The 22592-nt window shown below is 44.2% G+C and overlaps 1 protein-coding gene and 1 long non-coding RNA gene across 2 annotated transcripts in view; both read right to left on the bottom strand.

The window, feature by feature from the left end:
• Window positions 1–4801: 4801 nt before the first annotated feature.
• LOC140847002 (uncharacterized) lies at window positions 4802–12915 on the bottom strand. Its single transcript, XR_012126560.1, has 3 exons — window positions 11841–12915; window positions 10971–11420; window positions 4802–10323 (listed from the first exon to the last, which is right to left on the bottom strand). It is a non-coding gene; the product is annotated as an uncharacterized lncRNA (long non-coding RNA).
• A 75-nt stretch (window positions 12916–12990) lies between these two features.
• Window positions 12991–22592, bottom strand: part of LOC140847134 (zinc finger protein 541-like) — a 38458-nt gene continuing 28856 nt past the window's right edge. Inside the window, 6 exon segments of the mRNA XM_073226370.1 lie at window positions 12991–14935; window positions 14938–14948; window positions 15059–15240; window positions 15404–15544; window positions 21538–21626; window positions 22183–22258. Of these exon segments, the coding sequence (XP_073082471.1) occupies window positions 14781–14935; window positions 14938–14948; window positions 15059–15240; window positions 15404–15544; window positions 21538–21626; window positions 22183–22258 (654 nt within the window). The 3' untranslated portion in view covers window positions 12991–14780.

The following is a 22592-nucleotide window of genomic DNA, read 5'->3' on the forward strand; positions in this document are numbered from 1 at the left end:
AATTTTGATAAGGTCTATTTTTTCTTCCTTGTCTGTATTTTTGATGTCTTATCTGAGACAAAAATTGCCTAAACCACAGTCATCAAAATGTATCCCATTATTTTCTGCTGAAGAGCTTTGTGGCTTTGGCTCTTACGTCCATGGTCAGTTTTGAGTCAATCTTTGTGTGCAGGACGTGGATGGGTCCCTCCTGGTTTTTTTCTTTCTCTTCTATTTGTGCATCTCCTTGTCCTTCCTCCCTTTTCGCTTCTGCACATCCAGTTTTTCTGGCACCACTTGTTGAAAAGATTAGTCTCTTCCCTACTTGTCTTAGCAGTGTTGTTGAAATTTAATTAGGGTTAGTTTAACATAGTTTAATTAACACAAGGGTTTTCTTTTGGATTGTTAATTCTGTCCACTGATCTGTCTGTCCATCCTTAGGCCAGTACCACTCTGTCTTGACTACTGTAGCTTTGTACTAAGCTTTGAATCACGGAGTGTCAGTCCAACAGCTTTGTTCTTGTTCAGAATTGTTTTTTCTATTCTGGGTCCTTCACATTTCAATATGAACTTTAAGATTAGCTTGTTAATTTCTGCAAAGAAACCAGCTGGAATTTTGATAGGGATTGCCCTGAATTTAATAGATCAAATTGGGACCGTTGGCATCTTAACAATATTAAGTCTGCCATGTAATGAATATGGATACATTTCAATTTATTCATAGATTCCTTAATTTCTTTCAACAATGCTTTATTGTTTTCAGTGTACAAATTTTGTACTACTTCTGTCAAATCTATTCATGAAATGTTTTATTATTTTCGGTACTATCGTAAGTAGAATCGTTTTCTTGATTTCATTTGCAGATGGGTCTTTGCTAGAGAAAACAATTGGTTTTTATATGTTGACTTTGTATCTGGCACCCATGTGAATTTGTCTGCTAGTTCTACGGTGGTCTCAAAATTAGAAGCTTTCTTAGAACTAATATACAAGATCATGTATTTGCAAATACAAATAGTTTTACTTCTTTTCCAGTCTGAATATCTTTTATTTCCTTCTTGCCTTTTATTTCATGCCCACATCACTGGTTAGGAACTGGACTCTCATACCAACCTATTTTTACACATTAAAAAAAAAAGGAACCCAGGATACAGAAAAAACCCAAGAGTTTTAATTTACTTAAGTGCAGATTTAATTTATTAAAGTGAACTTTAAGGGGAAGATGGGCATGATAAAAAGCCATTGCTATCGCTTTCCCAATTCACTAGATGCATCTCAGATACAGCTATTATCATAAAGGGTTCTCAGATCCTTCCCTGAATGTTCACAAACAGACCACATCTAGTAAAGGTTCTCCAGTTGTGCTCTTATTCTCCAAAGCTGATTTTGGCTGATGGTGTCCCTTATGGTACTGGAGCATTTCAAAAACACCTCAGGCAAACAAACTGATAGGTGGGGCCCATCAGGAGTGACCAGGTTCTTGATCATCTCAAGCTCTGGACAGGAGGGGGCGCTAAGAATGAAGCTGCCTCTCTGAGGCCACGGACATGGGCAGGATGGTGATGAATCAGCGCTCCTCCACAAGCTGTGACAACAGCGGGACAGGGCAGGGCAGATCGGTCCTCATCACCGAGGGCTGGTTCCCTTACTGCCGAGCCCTGCAGGAGCTGGCACCTTCCTCGAAGGTGTCCCTAGGCCTTGTGTTTCCCTCCACCCGGGCTGCACACTCAAGGTCTGCACCATGGACCACCTGCCACTGACTATCAGGATCTGTCCTCTAGAACCACATGCTCTTTGGACCCTCCCAACAACCCATGAAACGAACTGCAGCTGTCCCTCTCCTCCTGTTCCTTGAGTTTACAGAGTCTCTGAACTTCTGCTAGAGTATATGGCCCTGAGGATGATTCCAATTAGCTGTCCAGAGAGTAAATGAAGGGGTTTAGGGCAGGATCTCTCAAAACTTCTAAGGATAAGGTCCCTAGGAAATATAGAAATGGCAGGTGTTTTGTAGGTGGGCGGGGGGGGGGGAGCTTAAAATACATGGAGAAAGTCACCCTCTCTGGTTGCACATCGACGACTCTCAGTAGCGCTGAAGGCCAGCAGCACCCTAAAACCACAGCAAGGAGGAGGACTCAGAGCTGAATGCACGCTGATACGGAGGAGCCCAGGAGGGGAGTAAGATTACGGAGTAATGGGGACATTTTCCACCTGCAAGTGCGGAAGATGAAACCATACTCTTGCCTCCTGTTGAATTCGTACATCTCCATTGTTACCTGCCTCGACGTGCTTGCAAAATAAGGACAACTGTGGAATATGAGAACTTGGTGAATCACAGGATTCTGTTGCTAAAATACGATGTTTGTCAGAATTTACTTATCCAGGGATTTTTCCAGTGCGTGTGAGACATGCCTGCGCTTCTCTACGGCCTTCTACCTTAAGAGATATGATAGATGCCAGCAGGCCTTGCTGGGCAACAAGATGCTCAGCTCATTTTGCCTGTATGTCAAGCTCATGACATACAGGAAAGCATCCCCAAGAACAGAGCGTATAGGTCTCGTAAGGCTCACAGCCTTCATGCTTAGAGATGATGATACCCAAGAGAGCTCTCCAAACTGTCCCGTGTCCAGCCACGGGGGGAGAGGCTTTCTGGTTGCCTTAGGTCAACTGTAAGCATAACAGAAGTGTCATCTAAATGGTGAAATAGAAGTTTTCTACCTTTGTCCCCAGAACACTGATTTTGACAATCACCCACTGTCAAGAGTTTAGCTAAGCTTCACCAGTACCAATGTCATGGTACTATTGCCAAGTAGTTCACAGGGGCCTTAAAGAGACCCTAGCTTCCCCCTGCCCACGTAAGTGCATGCCCTTGAAAACAGCCCATAGAGACAGGCACAAGCAAATCTTAAGTTCTGGACTTCCCCAACAGTTGTTGTGATCAGTAGTCTCCTTCACCCCTCAGGGCCTTCCTCTTGTGTGCCCCTAAGATAAGAACCCCATGAAGCCTACCAAATTCCTGTTCTTTTGAATTTAAACGGACTGATTGAGCCTTAGCCCAGGAACGCCAAAGCATTCCACTCCTGTTGCACTCTATTTCTGCCTGCACCCTGCCTTGACCTCCCCTTTGAGGCATGCCATGGACTTCCTCCAGGTCCTGTGTGTAAATAAACTCTATTTCAATTTCTCGTGCGGTCTTCTATTGAACTATGGCTCACCATCTGGCACCCCGTGCTCCGCTTAATAAATATTAATCTAAGAAAGTCATAACACCTGCAGACAAGAGTATCTTCTTGGAAATCTGGGAGTCCAGCAGAGAAATTCCAGCACACCACTGGACCATACATATATACGTACATAAACCCATCTGAGATTGGATGCATTGAAGAAGAGGAACTTTATTCATGTCACCCCTTCCCCAAGGTGACACAGCTGAGTGCCAAGAGAGATCTTCTCAGCCTATGACTCCTCCCACAGGAAAAGTGAGAGCGTAGGGTAAGCACCTAGATTCTCCAGCTGCGTCTGATGCTGACTGGGGAATGGGGCGTGGCTGGGAAAACAGAAGCCTGGGTTCCTGGAGGGCGTCAGAGCACTGCAAATCCTACTAATCACTTTGCAGACACCATCAGGGACACTAACGATGCCTCATCTGCAGATCCCCCCACATGGTCCACAGGCATCCCCAGAGCTCTGCACACCTCACCCACCCGCAACCCATCCCATGGCCCGCTCGCTGTGCATGCCCCCAAGGTCAGCTAGTGTGAGTGAGTTTTTGCATGCAGCTAGGGAGCACATGCAGAAAGCTGACCCAACTCTGCGGGATTGGTGGAAAGCACACAAACTTGAGCAACCAGCGCCGCCTTAGGGAAAGCAGATGGGAAGCTCAGTATCAAGAAAAGGCATACAATTTTAAGAATTCCCCCCAAAGAGGGAACAAGGAGTGTGGAGCAGAAGCATCCGTAGAAAAGGTCTGAGGGAGCCTCAGAGCCCCTAACAGGGCTGGTGAAAAGTATTTATCCCCCAAACCCAGTCAGTAAAGATAAAAGGAGATGACTTCTTCAAATGCAAAGACAGAAATGCAAGAATTCAAGGAACATGAAAAATCAAGGAAACATGATACCACCAAAGGAACACAATAACTTTCCAATAACTGACCCCAAAGATGGAGATTTGCAATTTACCTGAGGAAGAACTCAAAATAGTTGTTTTCAGGAAGTTCAGTTAACTACAAGAAAACAGAGAAACACAATTCAGTGAAATCAGGAATAATACACAAAGGGAGAAGTATGACAGAGAGAAATGATGGAAAGAACTAACAAATTCTATAGCTGAAGAAGTAAATGAATGAAATTTTCTACAGTAGAGGGCATCAGCAGCAGACTTGAAGCAGAAGAAAGAATCTGTCAAGTAGAAGACAGGTCAATTGAAATTGTCCCATCAGAGGAGAACAAAGGAAAAAGAACAAAAAAGAATGAAGGACTATATGAACTACAGAATGCCATTAAAACAAAACAAAAGTATGTATTATTGGAATCCCAGAAGGAGAGGAGAGGGAGAAAGGGGCAGAATGCTTATTTAACAAAATAATGGCTAAGAATTTCTTACATCTGGGAAGGGATTCGAACATCCAAGTTCATAAAACACTAAGTCTTCTAAAGGTGTCAACCCAAAGAACTTTCCTCAAAGACACATTATAATAAAGCTGTCTAAAATCAAAGATGAAGAGGGAATGTTTAAAGTTGTCGGTCCCCTCCCTGCCTCTAAGCCACAGATAAGGGAGGAGACGCGATGAGTTGTCGAAGACCTGAAAGGACCAGCCAGGGGGCTCAAGAGCAATGCTGAGAAGGCATTTCTCGTACTTATTGAATAAATGAACTTACAATGAACTCAAACATCATTATCCGGCCTTGAGTCTAGCCCCAGGTCGCGATGCTTCTCAAGGATACCAAACTGTGTGAAGGTGGCTCTGAGCCATGAGAACTGTTCCCATCACTCAGTCCTTGATTACACATCAACAGAGTGTGTGGGAAAAACAGTCAAGTCATGTGTACTTAGACATTTGATTTCTACCTTACTTGAATTATGTATCAACCCCATCAATCCCACATATCCCCCTTTTCTTTTAAGTAATACAAAGATATAGGAGTATAATAAGTGGACCAGTTCTAATAGAAGGTTTTTTGACATAGTATAGCTCTTTACATTCTACAGTATAAAATAAAAGTCCATGTTTTGAACTTACGTAAAGGAGAGTAAAGATAGAAAATAAATGGAGTGCAATTAGAGGGTAGGTGCAGGTGAGCAGGTCTGTGCTATAGACTGTGTTTTGGTCTGAGCTGGGCAAGGGCAACAAAACATCCATGGGTGCAGAAGATTTATCTCAAAACTGGGGGGTTGAGGTTCTAAGCCTCACCTCTGTTGGCCCCCCATCTCTCACCTGATGGCCCCCCTATGACTGTGCCTGTCTTAGGTTGTTCCTACCTTGAGGAATCTTACCCGTCTCTGGCTAACCAGCCATCTTCCGGGGCCATACAGGGACATGTAAAGTTGGTAAGAGAGAAGTAATATTCTCTGAAAAGGTTAGTTTTCCATTTCTTTACAGATTTATGCACCGTGGCTTATGTTCAGCATTTGCTTTTGTAGGATCTGAAGAATCAAAAGTTAGCATAAGTACAGCCATCTTAAAGGCTTAAATACCACCCCCTAACCTAGAAGGAGGAAAATTATTAGAATCTTGAAAAACAAGTTAGTCAGCCAGTGTTAAATGTAGTGACCTTCAATTAGCTGACCTCAAATCAGTTAATCATACACACCAAGCTTATCTTACTAGAACCACCCTAAACATTCTGAAGGTAATCTTATCTAACCAGACCCCAGGATGTGGCCCCAGGCAAAGATTTATGTGTCTATGAAAAAACACTGTATTGTGATTGTGGAAAATGTTGCCCCCTTTGAAAATGCTATAAAACCTTCTAGCTTTGTGTGCTCAGGGTCCTTGTTGAGACCCGCTGCGTCGGGCTAACTTGGACCCCCGCTAGCTGGCTCCTGAATAAATTCCTCTTGCTTATTGCATCAAGAGATGCCTTTCGTGAGTGATTTGGGGCAGCGTCCTCCTCTGGGAGAATCCAACACTTTAAGACATCTTTGCCAGTGAAAAGGATTATGATGCACAGCAATTTTAAGTATGAGGCACGAATTCTAGTAAAGAGCCGTAGCAGATAGAAGAGAATATGAGAGGATTATTTCTTTGACATGATTTCCTGTAGAGTAACGTAAGCATGTATAGGTTTTAACAAACTACTAATTAAATTGCGTACACACATTAACAAAGCGGGAATACAGATACGTAGTAAAAGCAGGCCTACAATTACTGGCCATATCCAACGAAACCAAGAAAACCAGTCAGGTAACCCAGGCATTTATGAAAACTTATTGACAATATGATGGATATCATCTAATTGATTCTGAATAGTTTGAGAAGAATCAGACAAATTGAGACAACACATTCCTGGAAACTGTTCACATCCTACGTGCTCTTTTAACAGCAGACGGTCCACAGCAGCGCGATCCTGAGGCTCTGCAGCTCGCACTTCTCCCAGGTCTGGGTTGAGTTCCGATAATATAGAAGCAGTCAAATTTGTTGTTTTGCTATATGCACAGGCCAGCTTAGAGATCTCTTTCTGCATTCCTACGACAAGTCCAGGAACCGGCAGGAGGAACGCAGCTGCAGCTGCAACAGCGGCAGGGTCTCCAAGTTTCAAGTTTTCATCACAATCTGACGGCAGAGCTCAGAGACGTCTCTCACGCTTATATCCGGACGGTCTATTAGATCAGGAAGAATGCGTCCCACCCCACAAACACCTCGGTAGGGGGAAGAAAGGGCTTGATGTGTTTTGTCATTACACAAAATTACCCAACCATTTGGAAGTCTATATCCAGAAGACCATTTCACATTGATTGTGGAATTACAGTAAGAGGCTACATGAGTACAGTGAGTACATACACAGTCCGTGACGCTAGCAGTGCTCACAGGGAAATTTAATTGGGCATCAGGAGTAAGCGTCTCAGGGGGAGGAGTGCTATTTCTGTAACTTACAACATTCAGTACTAAAGTTTGCCATCATTCCCTTTGACGGTGCTCTCCAGGCAAATATATATCGGGGAAATACGCCAAATTAGTCAAATATTTTCCTTGATGAGGAGAAGAAATTCCTCTGATATGTTTCAGGGGCCCTCTGGAAAATATCAGAGTTAATTAGAAGTAAAAAAACTTTTTAAAATTTGGTCTTGGGAAGTTGTCAAAAGTTTTTAAGGCACTTGCCTAAATAGAATTATAGTTATTAAATAACACTTATTATTTAACCAGAATGATAATAAGTTTAAAAGCAAATGCAGAAGGTTACACAGCTAACAACACTTAGCTTAGTCTTTTTAATATTAAGATCTCATTTTCTTAAATACTCAGACAATTCATTGAGACTTTAAACAAAAGAAACTGTTTTAATAATCAGAAAACTTTTTATAATCTTTCAACATTAAAGGTAGAGTAAGAAACTTTTGTTCTTTTTTTTTGACATATGAAAATGACATTGTTTAATCTCAGTTATAAATATGAATAAAGCATTTTACATAACTCTTAAAAGACTATATTAAATAGAAAAGCACTATTCTAAAAATAATGCATCACTAGTACAGTTTATTGCCAAAACACAGGTATTACTTCAAGTTGGAAAATCTTTTTTTTTTTTTTTTGAGAGGGCATCTCTCATATTTATTGATCAAATGGCTGTTAACAACAATAAAATTCTGTATAGGGGGGTCAATGCTCAATGCACAATCATTAATCCATCTCAAGCCTAATTCTCATCAGTCTCCAATCTTCTGAAGCATAACGAACAAGTTCTTTTATGATGAACGAATTCTTACATAGTGAATAAGTTCTTACATGGTGAACAGTACAAGGGCAGTCATCACAGAAACTTTCGGTTTTGATCACGCATTATGAACTATAAACAATCAGGTCAAATATGAATATTCGTTTGATTTTTATACTTGATTTTCCCACATTTCTCCCTTTATTATTATTATTATTTTTATTTTTAATAAAATGCTGAAGTGGTAGGTAGATGCAAGATAAAGGTAGAAAACATAGTTTAGTGCTGTAAGAGAGCAATTGTAAATGATCAGGTGTGTGCCTGTAGACTATGTGTTAATCCAAGCTAGACAAGGGCCTTAAAACATCCACGGATGCAGATTTCTCTCAAAACAGGGGGGGTGAGGTTCTAAGCCTCACCACTGTTGATCCCCAATTTCTCACCTGATGGCCCCCCTGCGACTGTGCCTGTCTTAGGTTGTTCCTCCCTTGAGGAATCTTACCTGTCTCTGGCTAACCAGTCATCTTCCGGGGCCATACAGGGAAATGTAAAGTTGGTAAGTGAGAGAGAAGCCATATTGTTTGAAAAGGTTAGCTTTTTACTTCTTTGCAGATTTATGCCCTGTGGCTTCTATGCCCAGCACTTGTCTCGAGGTATCTTTACCACCTGGAGGAATTATGATGCTCGGTAAATTCGATATGAGGCACGAATTCTATTTAAGCGTTGTAATTAGGAAGGAAGAAGAAAAGCTATAGAGGTAGCATATGGAGGAAAACATGGGAGGATTGATTATTTCTTTGACATATCAACTTTTGTTCTTTTAACAAACAAAAATTCTAGTCTTGCTGTGTACTTGATATCAAGATTTATTTGCTTTAATTTTACATAGCATGACTATATCAATTTTTATAAACTTTTTACAACTTTCCTTTTACATTCAGTCTTCACTGTCTTTAAACAAACAGCTGTACTTTTGAAGTTATCTTCTTTTACTTTCAATACAATGCATTTCTATTCCTTATACCTTCTCTTATTAAAATATACATTCTTTAGCATCCAGAAATGTTTTCCTTATTATATTAAGTAGTTTTCATTAGAACTTAAAACCATTTGTTACCTTAACCTTCAATGAACACTGAAGAACAGGCCACTGTAAACTGTTACACCAGCATTCTTCAGATTGATACATCTATGAACATATTTTATCATTTTTGGAAATGTGCCTTACAACACAATTTCTCATTAAGCACAAAATCTGTCTATATAACCACAAACTTTAAGAATTTTGACTGCCACAAAAATTCTGTTTGCAGATATATACACTGTTATACATTAATACAGTATTATTATTAAGATGTTTATTTGCTACACTTGTTTACTTATTTTTAGCAACCATGCCGATTACTTATAAAACTTTTACCAAACATCAAAGTCAAGCTTTTCTTTAAGCATCTTCTTGAAATATTTAACAGGTAACATCAACTTAAATGACTTTAAGTAAACTTTGGCAGCTGTTAACTATAAGGACATGTCCGTTTCATGTAAACCTAAATTAGCATTAATGCTTAATATTTTTTATTAGATTTTCTGGAAGTTTTAGAATGCTCAATGTTCACAAGCGCTTAATACCATCCGGAGGTAGGAAATATTTTTCATTTACACACTTAAACACACAAACATACAGGCTGAGACATAATGACTACAATTAACACTTTTCATATAAAAACATACACAGACAAACTGATATAAAGATTTGAGTTACTAATATTCAATTGCCTTCTTTCTTTTTAGCTTACTTGATTAAAGTACTTCAGTTTTCAAGAATACACTCTAAGGGCGAGCAGTTTACGTAACTGGGTTAAGGTTTAGATGGCTCCAGACTAACAGGGCCGATGAAGGCTCTGAACTGATACTGACTGTGTGTGTCCAGGGGGCTGGAAATGAAATGCAAGTATAATTCTAGCACCAGTCATTTAAAGCCAGGCTGTGCTATAAAATATAAATCTCTTCTATCTCAGGGAGTCTAGTTTAAGACTTCCCAATTTTCAAAGATAATGATGAACCAGTAAGTAGAATAGATTTTCACTAAAAGAATTTAGAAAACTAGTTCCATATTATAGTAGTTCATGGGACTTTTGACTATTTTCCTTGTGGCAAAATATGTTTAGCTGCATAACATTATATCGCATACTTCTCTCAGGGGCCAAGCCTCTCTAATCAGTGTTTGTGTTGAGGCCAGGTTTATGTGCAGAAGATAAGACACTTCTTTCTTAGTTTAGGGACTGAATTACTCTCAGTTAGTTTTCCTAGTTTCTTCTGCACGAGCTTTAGTCCTTCCTCAAGAGGCCCCTGCCTGTCTGATGAGTGCAGGGAGTGTGTGACTTTTCTTCACTGCTTAGAGTCTTGATCTGAGTCACAGGCTTGTCTCGCTTCCCTGGGGCTGCAGACAAGGAAATGCTCAGCTCCAGGACGACTGCCTCTAGGGAAAGGAGTTAACAGAACAGAGCTATTGACTTGTTGGTCTGACCTTTCAGCTTGATGGCTTTACAGACGCCACTTACATTACATTACACAGGAAAAAGTGGCGCAGGCCTAACAGGACTGCTTTGAAAGGGAGCAGAGGAGCCCTTGCAAAGGGAGAGATAAAATTCAGAGCCTGTTACAGACATTTATGGTGGGGTTTATACCCTTAAACACCAGTTTCTCTCACTGCTTGGGAATTATCCTGCTAATCACCTACTGTAAGAAATCTGATCTGTGAGATAAGAGGTCGGGATCATCTGCATCTTTGCATAGGCAGCAGCCTAGCTGGAGGTTCACTCAGCGCCATAGGATCCATCAGCCGGAGCTGAGATCTAAGGACCATGGTCTACTGATCCAGTCCGTCCTCGGAGTCCGCCGATTAGGATAGGAAAGTAGGAAATCGGCTCAACCACTCCCCGACATTCCCATTGGTCCAGAGGCGGGGGATCAAGGAGCGGCAGACACCCGGAAACCTTTCACCCGAGACTTAAGACTGGTAGCCCCCGCTAATTGTCTTTTAAGTGGCTAACGGGTGCCCAGACACATCTTAGATAAAGAGTGCAGCATTAAGTCAGGAATAAGAGCGAAGCGTGGGCCTCCTACCTTGCAGGGGTGAGCGTCAGGTTCCGTGAGACTGATGAAGTCAGAAGAGAGTTAGGGACACCCCCTGCCTCACTCAGAGGCCAGGGCAGGCTGAAGAAGCAGGCTGGGAGTCAGAGGCAGAGAGAGAGAGGCGCTCCTCACGGACACCCAGTCGGGCTGTCGGGGTCTGATTCCAGACACGCGGGCCTTTCAGAAGCTGCTGAAGTGCAGCCTCAGCCTAGAGTCTCGCAGGTGCCCACGGCCTTCCTCGGTCCCTCGCATCCAAGGAGACGCCTCTGAACGGGAATCCGGGCCTCCACTCAGCTGACATTCCCGGCTCCCGAGGGAGACGGGGGATCCACTGAGGGAGACGCAGGGGAAACTGTCGCTCGAGACTTTGACATCGGCAGCCGGGCTCCTCCCATTTAAGTGGCTGACGAGCGCCCGATGTGTGCCACAGACGGCTCCCTTCTATAAGGACAGGGAGAGAAAAGGCAGGCTTGGGTGCTGATGCTCACCTCTGAGGTCATCCCGGGCGAGCCCCTAAAAAGGGGGAGATTGTAAAGGTTGCAAAGCGAGAGTGATCAAGTTACATAAAGATTAGATAGGCCAAGGCATAGCATCGCCCCGTCCAGGAGCTTTCTTAAGATCTCATAACATTAGCCCAATTTGTTTGTTTGAGGGTTCCCTGGGGCGGCAACCAATAACAATATTTTTTAATGTATTTATGCAATTGGGCAAAATCCTTCTTAGAAGTTTTCACTCCTGGTGTTTTTAGGAGGGCACAGAGTAATTTTAAATAGTCCTCCGGTTAGCTGCTTTGGTCTGTTTGGCCCATTATAGTGTCCTGACGTCTCGCTGTCCCTACGCACGATTTCTCGGGAGTCTTACCGGATCAGCGATCTTCGGAGCTCCTGCTCTGCTGGTCAAGGGTCGCCCGAGCGGAGCTTCCCTGCTCTGTCAACGGTCCCTGTTCAGGCGCCACTTGCCGGTCCCCTCCCTGCCTCTAAGCCACAGACAAGGGAGGAGACAGGATGAGTCGTTGAAGACCTGAAAGGGTCAGCCAGGAGGCTCAAGGCATAACAGCTCAGGAGCAATGCTGAGAAGACACTCCTCATGTTTACTGAGCAAATGAACTTACAATGAACTCAAACATCATTATCCGGCCTTGAGTCTAGCCCAAGGTCGCGACGCTTCTCAAGGATACCAAACTGTGTGAAGATGGCTCCGAGCCATGAGAACTGCTTTGGTTCCCATCACTCGGTCCTTGATTACACATCAACTGAGTGTGTGGGAAAAACAGTCAAGTCATGTGAGCTCATACATTTGATTTCTACCTTACTTGAATTATGTATCAACCCCATCAATCCCACAGGGGGGAACCTAGTAACCACAATATTGCTCATGTGATTGTACATTAATACCAAAATAAAAAAGGTGGAGCACAACTCCTTCCTCCTTAAGTGACTTCCTGCACAGTATGGGGAGGAACACTGAGCTGAGGGTGGAAAAACCTGACAAACGTTGCCAGCCAGGCGGCTGAGGCTGACACCAACAGTGATAAATCAAAACATTGACACATGTACCCTTAATAACATGTGATGACAGTGGCACTTCACCTCTATGGTCTTCCAGTTTAATCATGAGAAAAACACATAATTCCAACTGAGGCACAATCTCCAAAATACCTGACCAGGACGTCTCAAAGCTGTCACGGCATCCGAAACAAGGAAAGTCTGAGAAACTGTCACAGCTGTTAGAAGACAGCATAAAACCCAAATGTGATTTATTCTCACCAGGAGGTTTAAAACATTTTAACAGTAAGGTATTAACAAAAGGCCATGTAATGGAAGCTGCTCAGGCTGAGAGTCGGGGTGGGAATTGATAAGGGCCTGGCTATACCTGGTTGAATTTTTTAAACGTACCAATAAGAAAGATGTAACTGGCTTAGGCGAAGTCGGGAAAGAATGTGAACCCTGCAGTACTCAGCCAATGAGGAACCAGGGGAGGGACTCGCGCACTAGGAGGTAAATTACTGGGGCCAAACTCCCCAGGTGTGCCTGCCCACCAGACTCCCAATCCTGCAAGACCGTCATTAAAGCCTCGCTCCGCTCTCCTGTCTCCGTGTCCACTTACTGAATTTGGACCAGTGAGTGGGTTTCTCACAGTGTGACCCATCAGTAAGTCTGAGTCTCCTAAGACACATCCCTAATCCCTGAGTTTCTGTCCCTCTTTATGGCTACCCAGCCCAGGCCACCGTCGTCTCTGAGAGCCTCTGTCACATCTCTAGGCTTGCCGTCCTGCCTCTTGCAACCTCAGCACAACAGCCACAGAGTTTTTAAGACCCTCCACTAGTTCCAAGGCAGAGTCAGCACTTGCCATGCCGTGGCCTGGAATCCAGACCGTGGCCCCAGCAGCCTCCTCTGGGTGGCCTTCCCTGGCCGTCCCCCTAAAGCCATCGGCCACACCCTGGTCACTCTTTAGGATTTGAGCCCCTGCCTTATCTTCCTCCCGTCACCTTGTGGTGGACGCAAGGGCTGCCGACCCGGTAGCCGCTCATGCTTCCTCTTCTTTTCCCGCAGGAAGAATTTCCGCTTTCGTCAGGAGGCAGGAAACCTGAGCGAACATGCTGGTTTCCCCCGGTCCTGAGGAGACCTTGGATATGGGGATGACTGCGCCATATCGCTTCCCACTGCCAGGGATCAGTTTAGAAACAGCATGGGCCCCCGTCCTGACCAGTGGACCCAGAGGCATTCTTCTGGAGACCGTTACAAGCCTCCCCGCTCTTAAAGAGGGACACGAGGAGGGAGGGAGGAACGTGCTCTTTCCTGTGCCCTCTGGTGTGGACCTCGGGGCAGGAGGGGGTGATCCTCGTCCCCGCTGCGATCCGCATGCTGAGCTGGCCGCTGCTGGGAGACCCTGACTTCACCCCGGACACACTGGAACCCCCGTCATGTCCTGACTGCTGCTCACCACGCTGCTGACTCTTCTGTCCTTATGGCCCAAAGCAGGAGCTAAAACCACTTTGCTTATTTATTCCTGCTGCTCTCCTGCTCCTAAAATGTGAGCTCCCTGAGGGGAGCACCTGTGTCCCTCCTGTGTCGCTGTGTGCCCACTGCATGGACTGGGTGCTGACACACACTGCAGTGGGCACCTCAGGGCCGGCTCCCGGAATGTATGGGGACCCGGCCCCTCCAGGGCGGAGACTAAGGTTACTCGTTTCTGTGACTGGTGACTGGCAGGAGCCCTAAAGCCTTTGTTGGATCAACAGGCCAGAGAAGCCAGAAGATAGCTGCTTAAGAACACAATTTAATAGGGTTTACAGATTGACATGGACAAAAAAAACCTAACAATGTACCAAGTCATTGTCATACTAGGGGCTAAATGCAGAGGGCACACTCTCCTGATGAGGAGTCTGACACGTTGGGAGATCTGGAGGTATTTTCCCACTGGGTGTCCATGCCTCGGCCTTCTCTAACAGACGTAACCAAACCGCAGAATCGAGGCAAAGACTGGTAAGGACTGAGATCAAACCTGTTACCCCATACAAGGTCCCCTGCTCTGGAGAATAGAAGGGGAGAGACTATTGACCTAAAGAGAACAGAGCCTCTGCACCAGCTGGCAAGGATGTCACAGTATCCAATGATGGCAGCGCTCTGCGTGTTGATGGCCAATGCCCGCTGTGTTTGCAAGCCGGGCTGGTCAGTAGGGGGCAGAGGAGTGGGGGCGGAGGGATGAACCGAACACCTCGGGGAGGCTGAAGGGAGAGGTGACAGGGCCCGAGGTCCTCATCCCGATGACTTGCTCCCTTGCCCGGGCTCATGGCCCAAATCACCCCTGCAAAGGGCCCATGTCAGCCCCCGTCTCCCCTTCCTCCTCCTTCTTCTCCTCTTTCAGCAGGAAGGCCTTCGCTGGTCTCTCTGCCCTGACAGTTGGTTCCATGGGGTCCTGAAGCCGGTGCTGCCTCATGTGGGCATTTCGACTATCTTGTTAAACACCCTGCAGAGTCAGCAGAGGACATGGGTCAGAGCAGGGGGAAGGTGGGCTGAGAGCCCACGGGGACAGAGGGCAGGCTGTGCGGGTGCATCGGGGACAGGACTGGTGCCCACCTCTCACACTCCCCACAGGGAAAAGCGCCTTGGCCCTGTATGCTCCCCGGAGGCTCAGGGGTCCACTTGGGAGCAGCATTTGGGCTGGCGGTGACCATGGATTCTCTCCTGCAACTCTTGGTCTCTATCTTGAACTCAGGGGTCGGACGGCATTTGGGTCTCTCCTTAGGGCTGTAAGTGGCCTGCACGAGGGGCAGAAATGACATCAGGGTGCCGACCTTCCACCCTTCTGAGGGAGATGCTTTCCTCTGTAGGGGCCCCTTCCCCACCCTGACCTGGGTGGTCAGTAGTTGTCCAGACCAGCACTGAACTCCAGTGAGACCCCCTTGCCCCAGAATCCCTTACCTTTGTTTCTGTTGGGTCTGCCTCATACAGCTTTCTTTTGACCCCCTTTTCCAGGCCTGGGACCCGAACATAGGCAAACCTGTTCTTTTTTATCCAGGTATAGTAATATTCTACACACTGGGCCACCGATTTTGTCTGGACCTGGTGAAAGAAAACAGCAGCGGGCTTTGGGCACTGCCCCACACGCCCCCTGGCCATGGGGCTAGGCACTTCCTGAAAGCTCTCCTGGAATGTCTCTCCCCTTGGGCTTGGCACGCCCCTGGGCTACAAGGAGCACAGAAGCACAGAGTCCTGCTGCTGATGAGGGGCTCAGGGTGAAGCCGCCGTAGCGCCAGCACCGTCCAAGCTCTGCACGCTCTCTGAGCCCCAAGTCAATCCCGGGAGGCCTTCCCTACGGGAAGGTGTGCAAGAGGGCTCCCTACACAGGCGCTCACTGTGACGTCAGGCCTAATGGCTATGCATTTACCAGCTGGGACTCCCTGCAGCAGGATACCCTCATCAGCAGAGACCACAAAGCCTTTGCAACAGCCAGGCAGAGCCCTGCAGCACAGAGATAAGGGGCCCACGAGAGAAAGAGGGGGTTTTGAGGGCACAGTTGGATCCTCGGGCATTCAGACCCCACCATATGCTCTCCCCCCACTAAGAATGGACCCCATTAATAATAACTTCTGTAAAAACAAAACAGAACTGGAAAGTTTAATTGCTCTAGGAAGACAATTTCTCAGGAAAATTAAATTGGCCATTTAAGATGTGGGGCTCACTTCAGAAAATACTTTCTCCATGTGAAATTTTTTCAGCTCTGTATATCTTCGAAGACTAGGAGCCAGAGTAGTAAATCCTCTGCCTAAGAAATATCACTAGGTTGGAAGGAAAAAAAAAAGAAGTTGGACTTCTACTTCCAAACAAGATGGAGCAGCAGGAGCTACATTGACCTTCCCATTCAAAACAATGAGAAGAAACAGTCAAAATGTCTGAAATAAAGTTTGGTAAGATGCTAGGCATGCCAAGAACCAAGTCTTTCTGAGAGACAGAAAATAAGCTACCACTGTCCCAACACACTACACCCTGGGAGAGTTTCCAGGCCCGGGGAGAGGGGTCCGGGCAGAGCCAGGTGGGCTTCCTGAGCTGAGATGGGAGGGGAGGATTCTGGGAGAACAAGGCGGTGAGAGTTCACAGGACAAGGCAGGACAGGGAAGAGCTTCTCAGAGGAAACTTACAGAGATCTGGGGGGCGCTCCCCTCCAGCATTCAGCCACGTGCTGACCAGCGTGGGCATATGAGGTGGCCCAAAACTGGGTAAAGAACCGCCTGGAAGAATTAGATGAAAAGGCACCTCACACAGGGCCAGGAATAGCACCTGGTTTCCACCCGCTGGGGTGCGAAAAACTCATAGTTCATGGGACATTGATAGAGAAATTCGGAGGCTTTTGCGTCTGTAATGAGGAATAATTAGCCTTAGACAAAAATGGTCCAATTTAAACAAATTCAAAACCAGTGCCCAAAAGGAACAAACTGTTTTCAAGTAACCATGTATCAGAACAAAGTTCAAGAATACTTACTAAGAATACAAAATATCCAGCACTCAACAAGCTATCATCCACAATGCCGGGAATCCAGTGAAAAACTACCAGGCATGGAAAGCAGGAAAATATGACATATAATGGAAATCAACCCAGAATGGACACAGATGTTAGAATTAGCAGGAAATGGCACTAAAAGTCATTATAATTGTACATTATATGTTGAAAAAGTTAAGTAGAGACATGGGACACAAATGAGACCCAAAAAGAACTCCTAGAGATCAAAATTACAATGTCTGGATGAAAACTACACTGCAGATTAGATACTGCAGAAGAAAGGATTACTGAATTTAGAAATATAGCAATAAAAGTCATTCAAAATGAAACACACAGAGAAAAAGAGACTCAGTCGAAATGAAAAGAGCATCAGTGACTCCCGGACAGCTGCAGGAAGCCCAGCGCCCACTAAGTGGACCCCTCAAAGGAGAAGGGGGGATGCAAGAAATGTTTGAACAAGACTAAATTTCCTCAAATGTAAGGAAAACTATAAACCCACAGATACAAGCTCAACAAACTGCAAGCACAAGAAAGAAAAATGAAGAAAGCACACCACAGCCCATCATAATAAAATTGCTCAAAGCCAGTGACAAAGAGAGATTCCGACAAATATCCAGCCAGAAAAAAAAAGACATGTTATATGCAGAGAACCAAAGACACAGAAATCTGGAGATTTCTTATGAAAAATAATAAAAGCCAGAAGAAAGTAAATTACCTCTTTAAATTACAGGGAAAAGACCTGTCAAGCTAGAATTCCACACTTAACAAAGATATCTTTCAGAAATGAAGGCCAAATAAAGGTTCTTTTTTAGCTATACAAAAGCTGGAAAAATTCATTATTGGCAAATCTGCACTTTAAGAAATGTTAAATGTCTTACATTTATTTCCTTCTGGGAAATGATACCAGATGGAAATATGCATCTACATAAAGGAATGCGGAGCAGTGAAAATGTAAGTACATGGGCGACTATACAAGACATCTTATTATTTAAAGCTCTCTACAAATAATTGACAATTTAAACAAAAATATCAACACTGTATAGTGGGGTTTACAACATATGTAAAATAGAATGCATAGCAACAATTGTATAAAGGCCAGGAGGAGGAATGTAAGTACGCTACTGGAAGGCTGTCATTCTGCACATGAAATGTTATCAAGTCACTTGAAGGGAGACTGGGGTGAGTTAGTGATGCAGACTATTAACCCTAAAGCATCCACCAAAATAATAAAATACAGTTATAGCCAACAAGCTGACAAAGGAGATAAAACAGAATCCTACAATTTACTACATTAATTTTTTTCTGCCAAAAGAAGGCAGAAAAAGTGGAAAGGGGAAACAAACAACAGATGGGACAAATAGAAAACAAATAGCAAGATGATGGACTTAAACCTAACCATTCAATAACAACATTGAATGTGAATGTTCTAAACACCCTAATTTAAAAGGCTGAATATTTAATAGGAAATAAAAAAGCAACACCGAACACATGTTATTTACAAGAACACACTTTAGCTATAAAGGCTAAATAGTTTAAAAGTGAAAAGAAGAAAAACGATATAGCATGCTAGTACCCATTTTAAGAAAGCTGGAGAGGTTGGATATACTAATATCAGAAAAAAGTAGATTTCAGAGCAAATAGTACTTCCAGAGATGAAGTAAATAATTTCATAATGATAAAAGGGGCAATTCATCAAGAAGATGTAAGAATCCTAAAAGTTCATATGTCTACATCAGGGCTTCAAAATGTATGAAGCAAAAAATTATAGAACTTTGGGGAAAAATAGACCCACAGTTATAGGAAAACATTTCAATATCCCATTCTCAACAATTGCTGAAACAATTAGACAGTAAAGGGGTGGAAGACCTAAACCACACTCTGAGCCACACCGAACTCTCATTTATAGAGCTCCACTCACCCACAGCAGGTACACCACCTTCAAGTGTACGAAGAACATTTACCAAGAGGTAAACCATGTTCTGGACTATAAAAAAGGGTCAATAAATTTAAAAGGATTCAAGTCATGCAAAGTATTTCTCTGGTCACAATGGCATTAACTGAAAAATCAGTTAACTGAAGAACTATGCAAAATCCTCAAATATGTGGTGATTAACACACTTCTAAATATTCATAGTTCAAAAAAGACATCAAAAGGGAAATGAAAAAGTATTTTGAATTGAATAAAAATGAAAACCCAAAATAAGAAAACTTACCAAAGAAGTACTTTGAGGGAAACTTACAGCACCACAAACCCATGTTTGGGAAGAAGGTCTGAAATCAATGAGCTCAGCTTCCATTTTCAGAAACTAGTAAAAGAAGAGCAATTTAAACACAAAGCAAACAGAAGAAATTGCAGAATAAATAAACCAAATAGAGAAAAAGCAGGAAGCCAAAACTGTTTTTTTGAGAAAATCAGTAAAATTGATAAGCCTTTCAATCAGAATACAAAGATATATTACGGATACCAGGAATGAGAGAGGGGCTATCACTATAGTCTATACATTCAAAAAGGAGAATATAAGAATATTATAAACAACTTTATGCTAATACATCAGACAACTTAAAGAAATGTACAAAAGTCCTTGAAAGATAAAAACTACCAAGGTTCACTGAAAAGGCCATTGATAACCTGAGCAGCCATATATCTATTAAATAAGTTGAATTTGTACTTCAAAACCTCCCCACAAAGAAAGCTGCAGGCCCAAATATTTAAGGAAGGAAGAAGTAAACCAATTCTAAACAAACTCTTCCCCCTCAAAAAAATGAAGTGGAGGGAACACTCCTGAACTCATTCTACAAGGTCAGCACTACCCCCATCCCAAAGCCAGACAAACGTACCGCAGGAGAGACAGCGACAGGCCAGTGCCCACCATGGACACGGGGAAATTCCAGAGACAGTTTTAACAAATAGAATCCAACAATACATATAAAAAGAACCCATACATACACAGCCAACTGCTATCTGACACGGTACAAAGGCAGCTGAGTGGAGAAAATATGGCCTCTTCAACAAAAGGCACTGGAACAACTAAATATCCACAGGAAAAGATGGAACTGCAATCCATACCATGCACTACATACAAAAACTAACCCTGAAAGGATGTCTAAATGTAAAGCCTAAAACTATAAAGCTTCTAGAAGAAGACATAGAGGAAAAGCTCTGTGACTATGGGTTAGGCAAAGATTTCTTAGATACAACACTAAAATCACGGTCCATGAAAGAAAAATTAATCAATAGAATTTAATTAAAATTTAAAACTTTCTTCAAAAGACACTCTTAAAAGACTAAAAAGCTACAGATTGGGAGAAAATACTTGCAAAGCATATATCTGGATAAAAGACTTGTGCCCACAACAAATAATGAACTCCTACAACTCAGTAAAAACACAAACATCCCAGTGAAAACAAAGGCAAAGAAGCAAACAGACACCAAAGAAGGCTCACAGATAGCAAACAAGCACATGAAAAGTTGTTCAGCAACATTAGTCAGGGGGAAACGCGGTGAGATACCTCTGCATACTCATTAGAATGGCTATGATTTAAAAAAACGACCATATCAAGTGCTGGAGATGTTGTGGAGCAACTGGAACTCTTGTACCTGCGGGTGGAAATGTGAAATGGTACAGCCCCTTTGCTTAAGTTTGGCACTTTCTTGAAAAGTTAAATGTACACCTACCATGTGAGCCACTCATTCCTTTCCTAAGTATTTGCTGCCCTCCCCCCACCTACAGTACTTGTTCATGTAGAGATTTGAATGTGAATATTCACAGAAGCTTTATTTATAATTGCAGATAACTTGGAAACCCCACAGATGTCCATCAATAGGTGAATGATTAAATGAACTGTGTTACATCCACACAATGGAATACTCTTCAGCAAGAAAAAGGGTCCACACAATAACATGGATGAACCTCAAAATAATGATGCTGAGTGTAAGAAGTCACACAAGGCAGACAAGCAGTGCACATGCTGCAGGACAGATAGAAAACTCTGGAAAATGCAAATTAATTTAGAGTGACAAAAAGAAGATAAGGAGGTGATTAGGGAGGGACAGGGGTGGTAGGAAAAAGGGATTTACCAAGGGAACAGGAGGAAACTTTTGGGGGTGATGAATGTGTTTCTTATCTTGACTATGGTGATGGTTTTGCAGGCATAAATATGTCAAAACATCAAATCACACATTTTTGTTACATGCAGTTTTGTGTACATCAAGTTAAAAGAACAAAAAACATCAGCAGACATTAAGTGTAGTATGATCGCATCCTTTTCTAAATCATGTGTATATGCACGTAAGATCTGTACGGGGAAATGCCTGAGGTGCCCAGCCAAAGTCAAAGGTCATCATTCAGAAGTAGGATGACGGGGATGGGTGTGGAGGGCTTTGAGCACGTGATGGCATTTCTGTACTGTCTGGAGGTGTTCACATCAATGGCTTTATAAACTACAAGCAGTTTACACTGTGAACAGCATGTCACCCCGATAGGCCCTCCAGCTCTAGCTCAGCTCAGCGGTGTAGGTCGAGGCCTTATCTACACCAGCCCACCCACGTACACCTTACCATGTTGTGTATCAAGTAAAAGTTCTTCTTGTGAGCCTGGAATGCTTTATTAAAGAGGATCTTCTCCTTGGAGGTCCAGACGTCTGAACCTATCGGAGAAACAGGAGGGAAAAGGACAGTACTGCCGCCACAGTCATGGTGGAAATGCAGCCTGCCCTTTTTAAAGCTGCCATGACTGAGTACCAAGTATGTGCCAAGAACTCTGTTTTATCTCATACAATCCTTAGAAAACCCTCAGCAGGTTGGGACCAATACTATCCCCACGTAACAGATGCAGTAACAAGGCTTCCATTGGTTAACAGACTTGCCAACGGGAGGCAGGGACCCCGAGTTCCCTGACTCCCAGGCTAGGGTGCTCAGCCACTGAATCTGAGCCCGCCTTCACCTCTCCCTGGCCAGGGGATCCCCTTCCTGGCTGGGCACAGCCCCTGAGGGAACCACTGCACTGGATGGGGGAAGGGAGGACCCAGCCAGGAGAGACAGGCACCCACTGAGGTACCCTGGAGAAGAAAGGCCCTTCTGGAAAGGCAGGAGAAGGAGGGCCCCAAGAGCACGCCCAGGGGCACAAGCAGGGCCTGCCACCGAGACCGACTGGCTCCCGGGTAGTAGCCGGGCACACCCACTCCCGCAGCCTCGCTCCAGTACCTGCGTAGTGGTAGTCAGCCAGCGGGTGAGTTGGCGGCTCCTGGGGTCCTCCGTGTATCAGGGTCTCTAGGGCCACCTGGAGCAGGAAGGAAAGCGGGCTACTTTCTGAGGGAGGGCAGGTGAGGTGGAGGCCTGCCTTCATCCGTTCACTCATTTGAAAAGCACTGACAGGCCCCCCTAAAGCCTCCGTCACTCCAGGGCTACTCAGCGTGTGGTGGGGCCGTGGACTGGCCGCGGCCTGTGAGCTGCAGTGGACGTGCCGGCTCCGTCACTACGCATACTGCTGAGTGCAGCTGGGGTTTTTCTCATAGTAGAGTTTCCTAGACAAAGAAAGCAGTGTGCGAATTTATTCCAGCACCAGCATCTTCCTTCGTCAAGGATTGGCATTTGTAGGGGCCCTGCCTGTGCCA

The sequence above is a fragment of the Manis javanica genome, chromosome 17, assembly GCF_040802235.1.
Source record: "Manis javanica isolate MJ-LG chromosome 17, MJ_LKY, whole genome shotgun sequence".
Taxonomy (NCBI): Eukaryota; Metazoa; Chordata; class Mammalia; order Pholidota; family Manidae; genus Manis; species Manis javanica.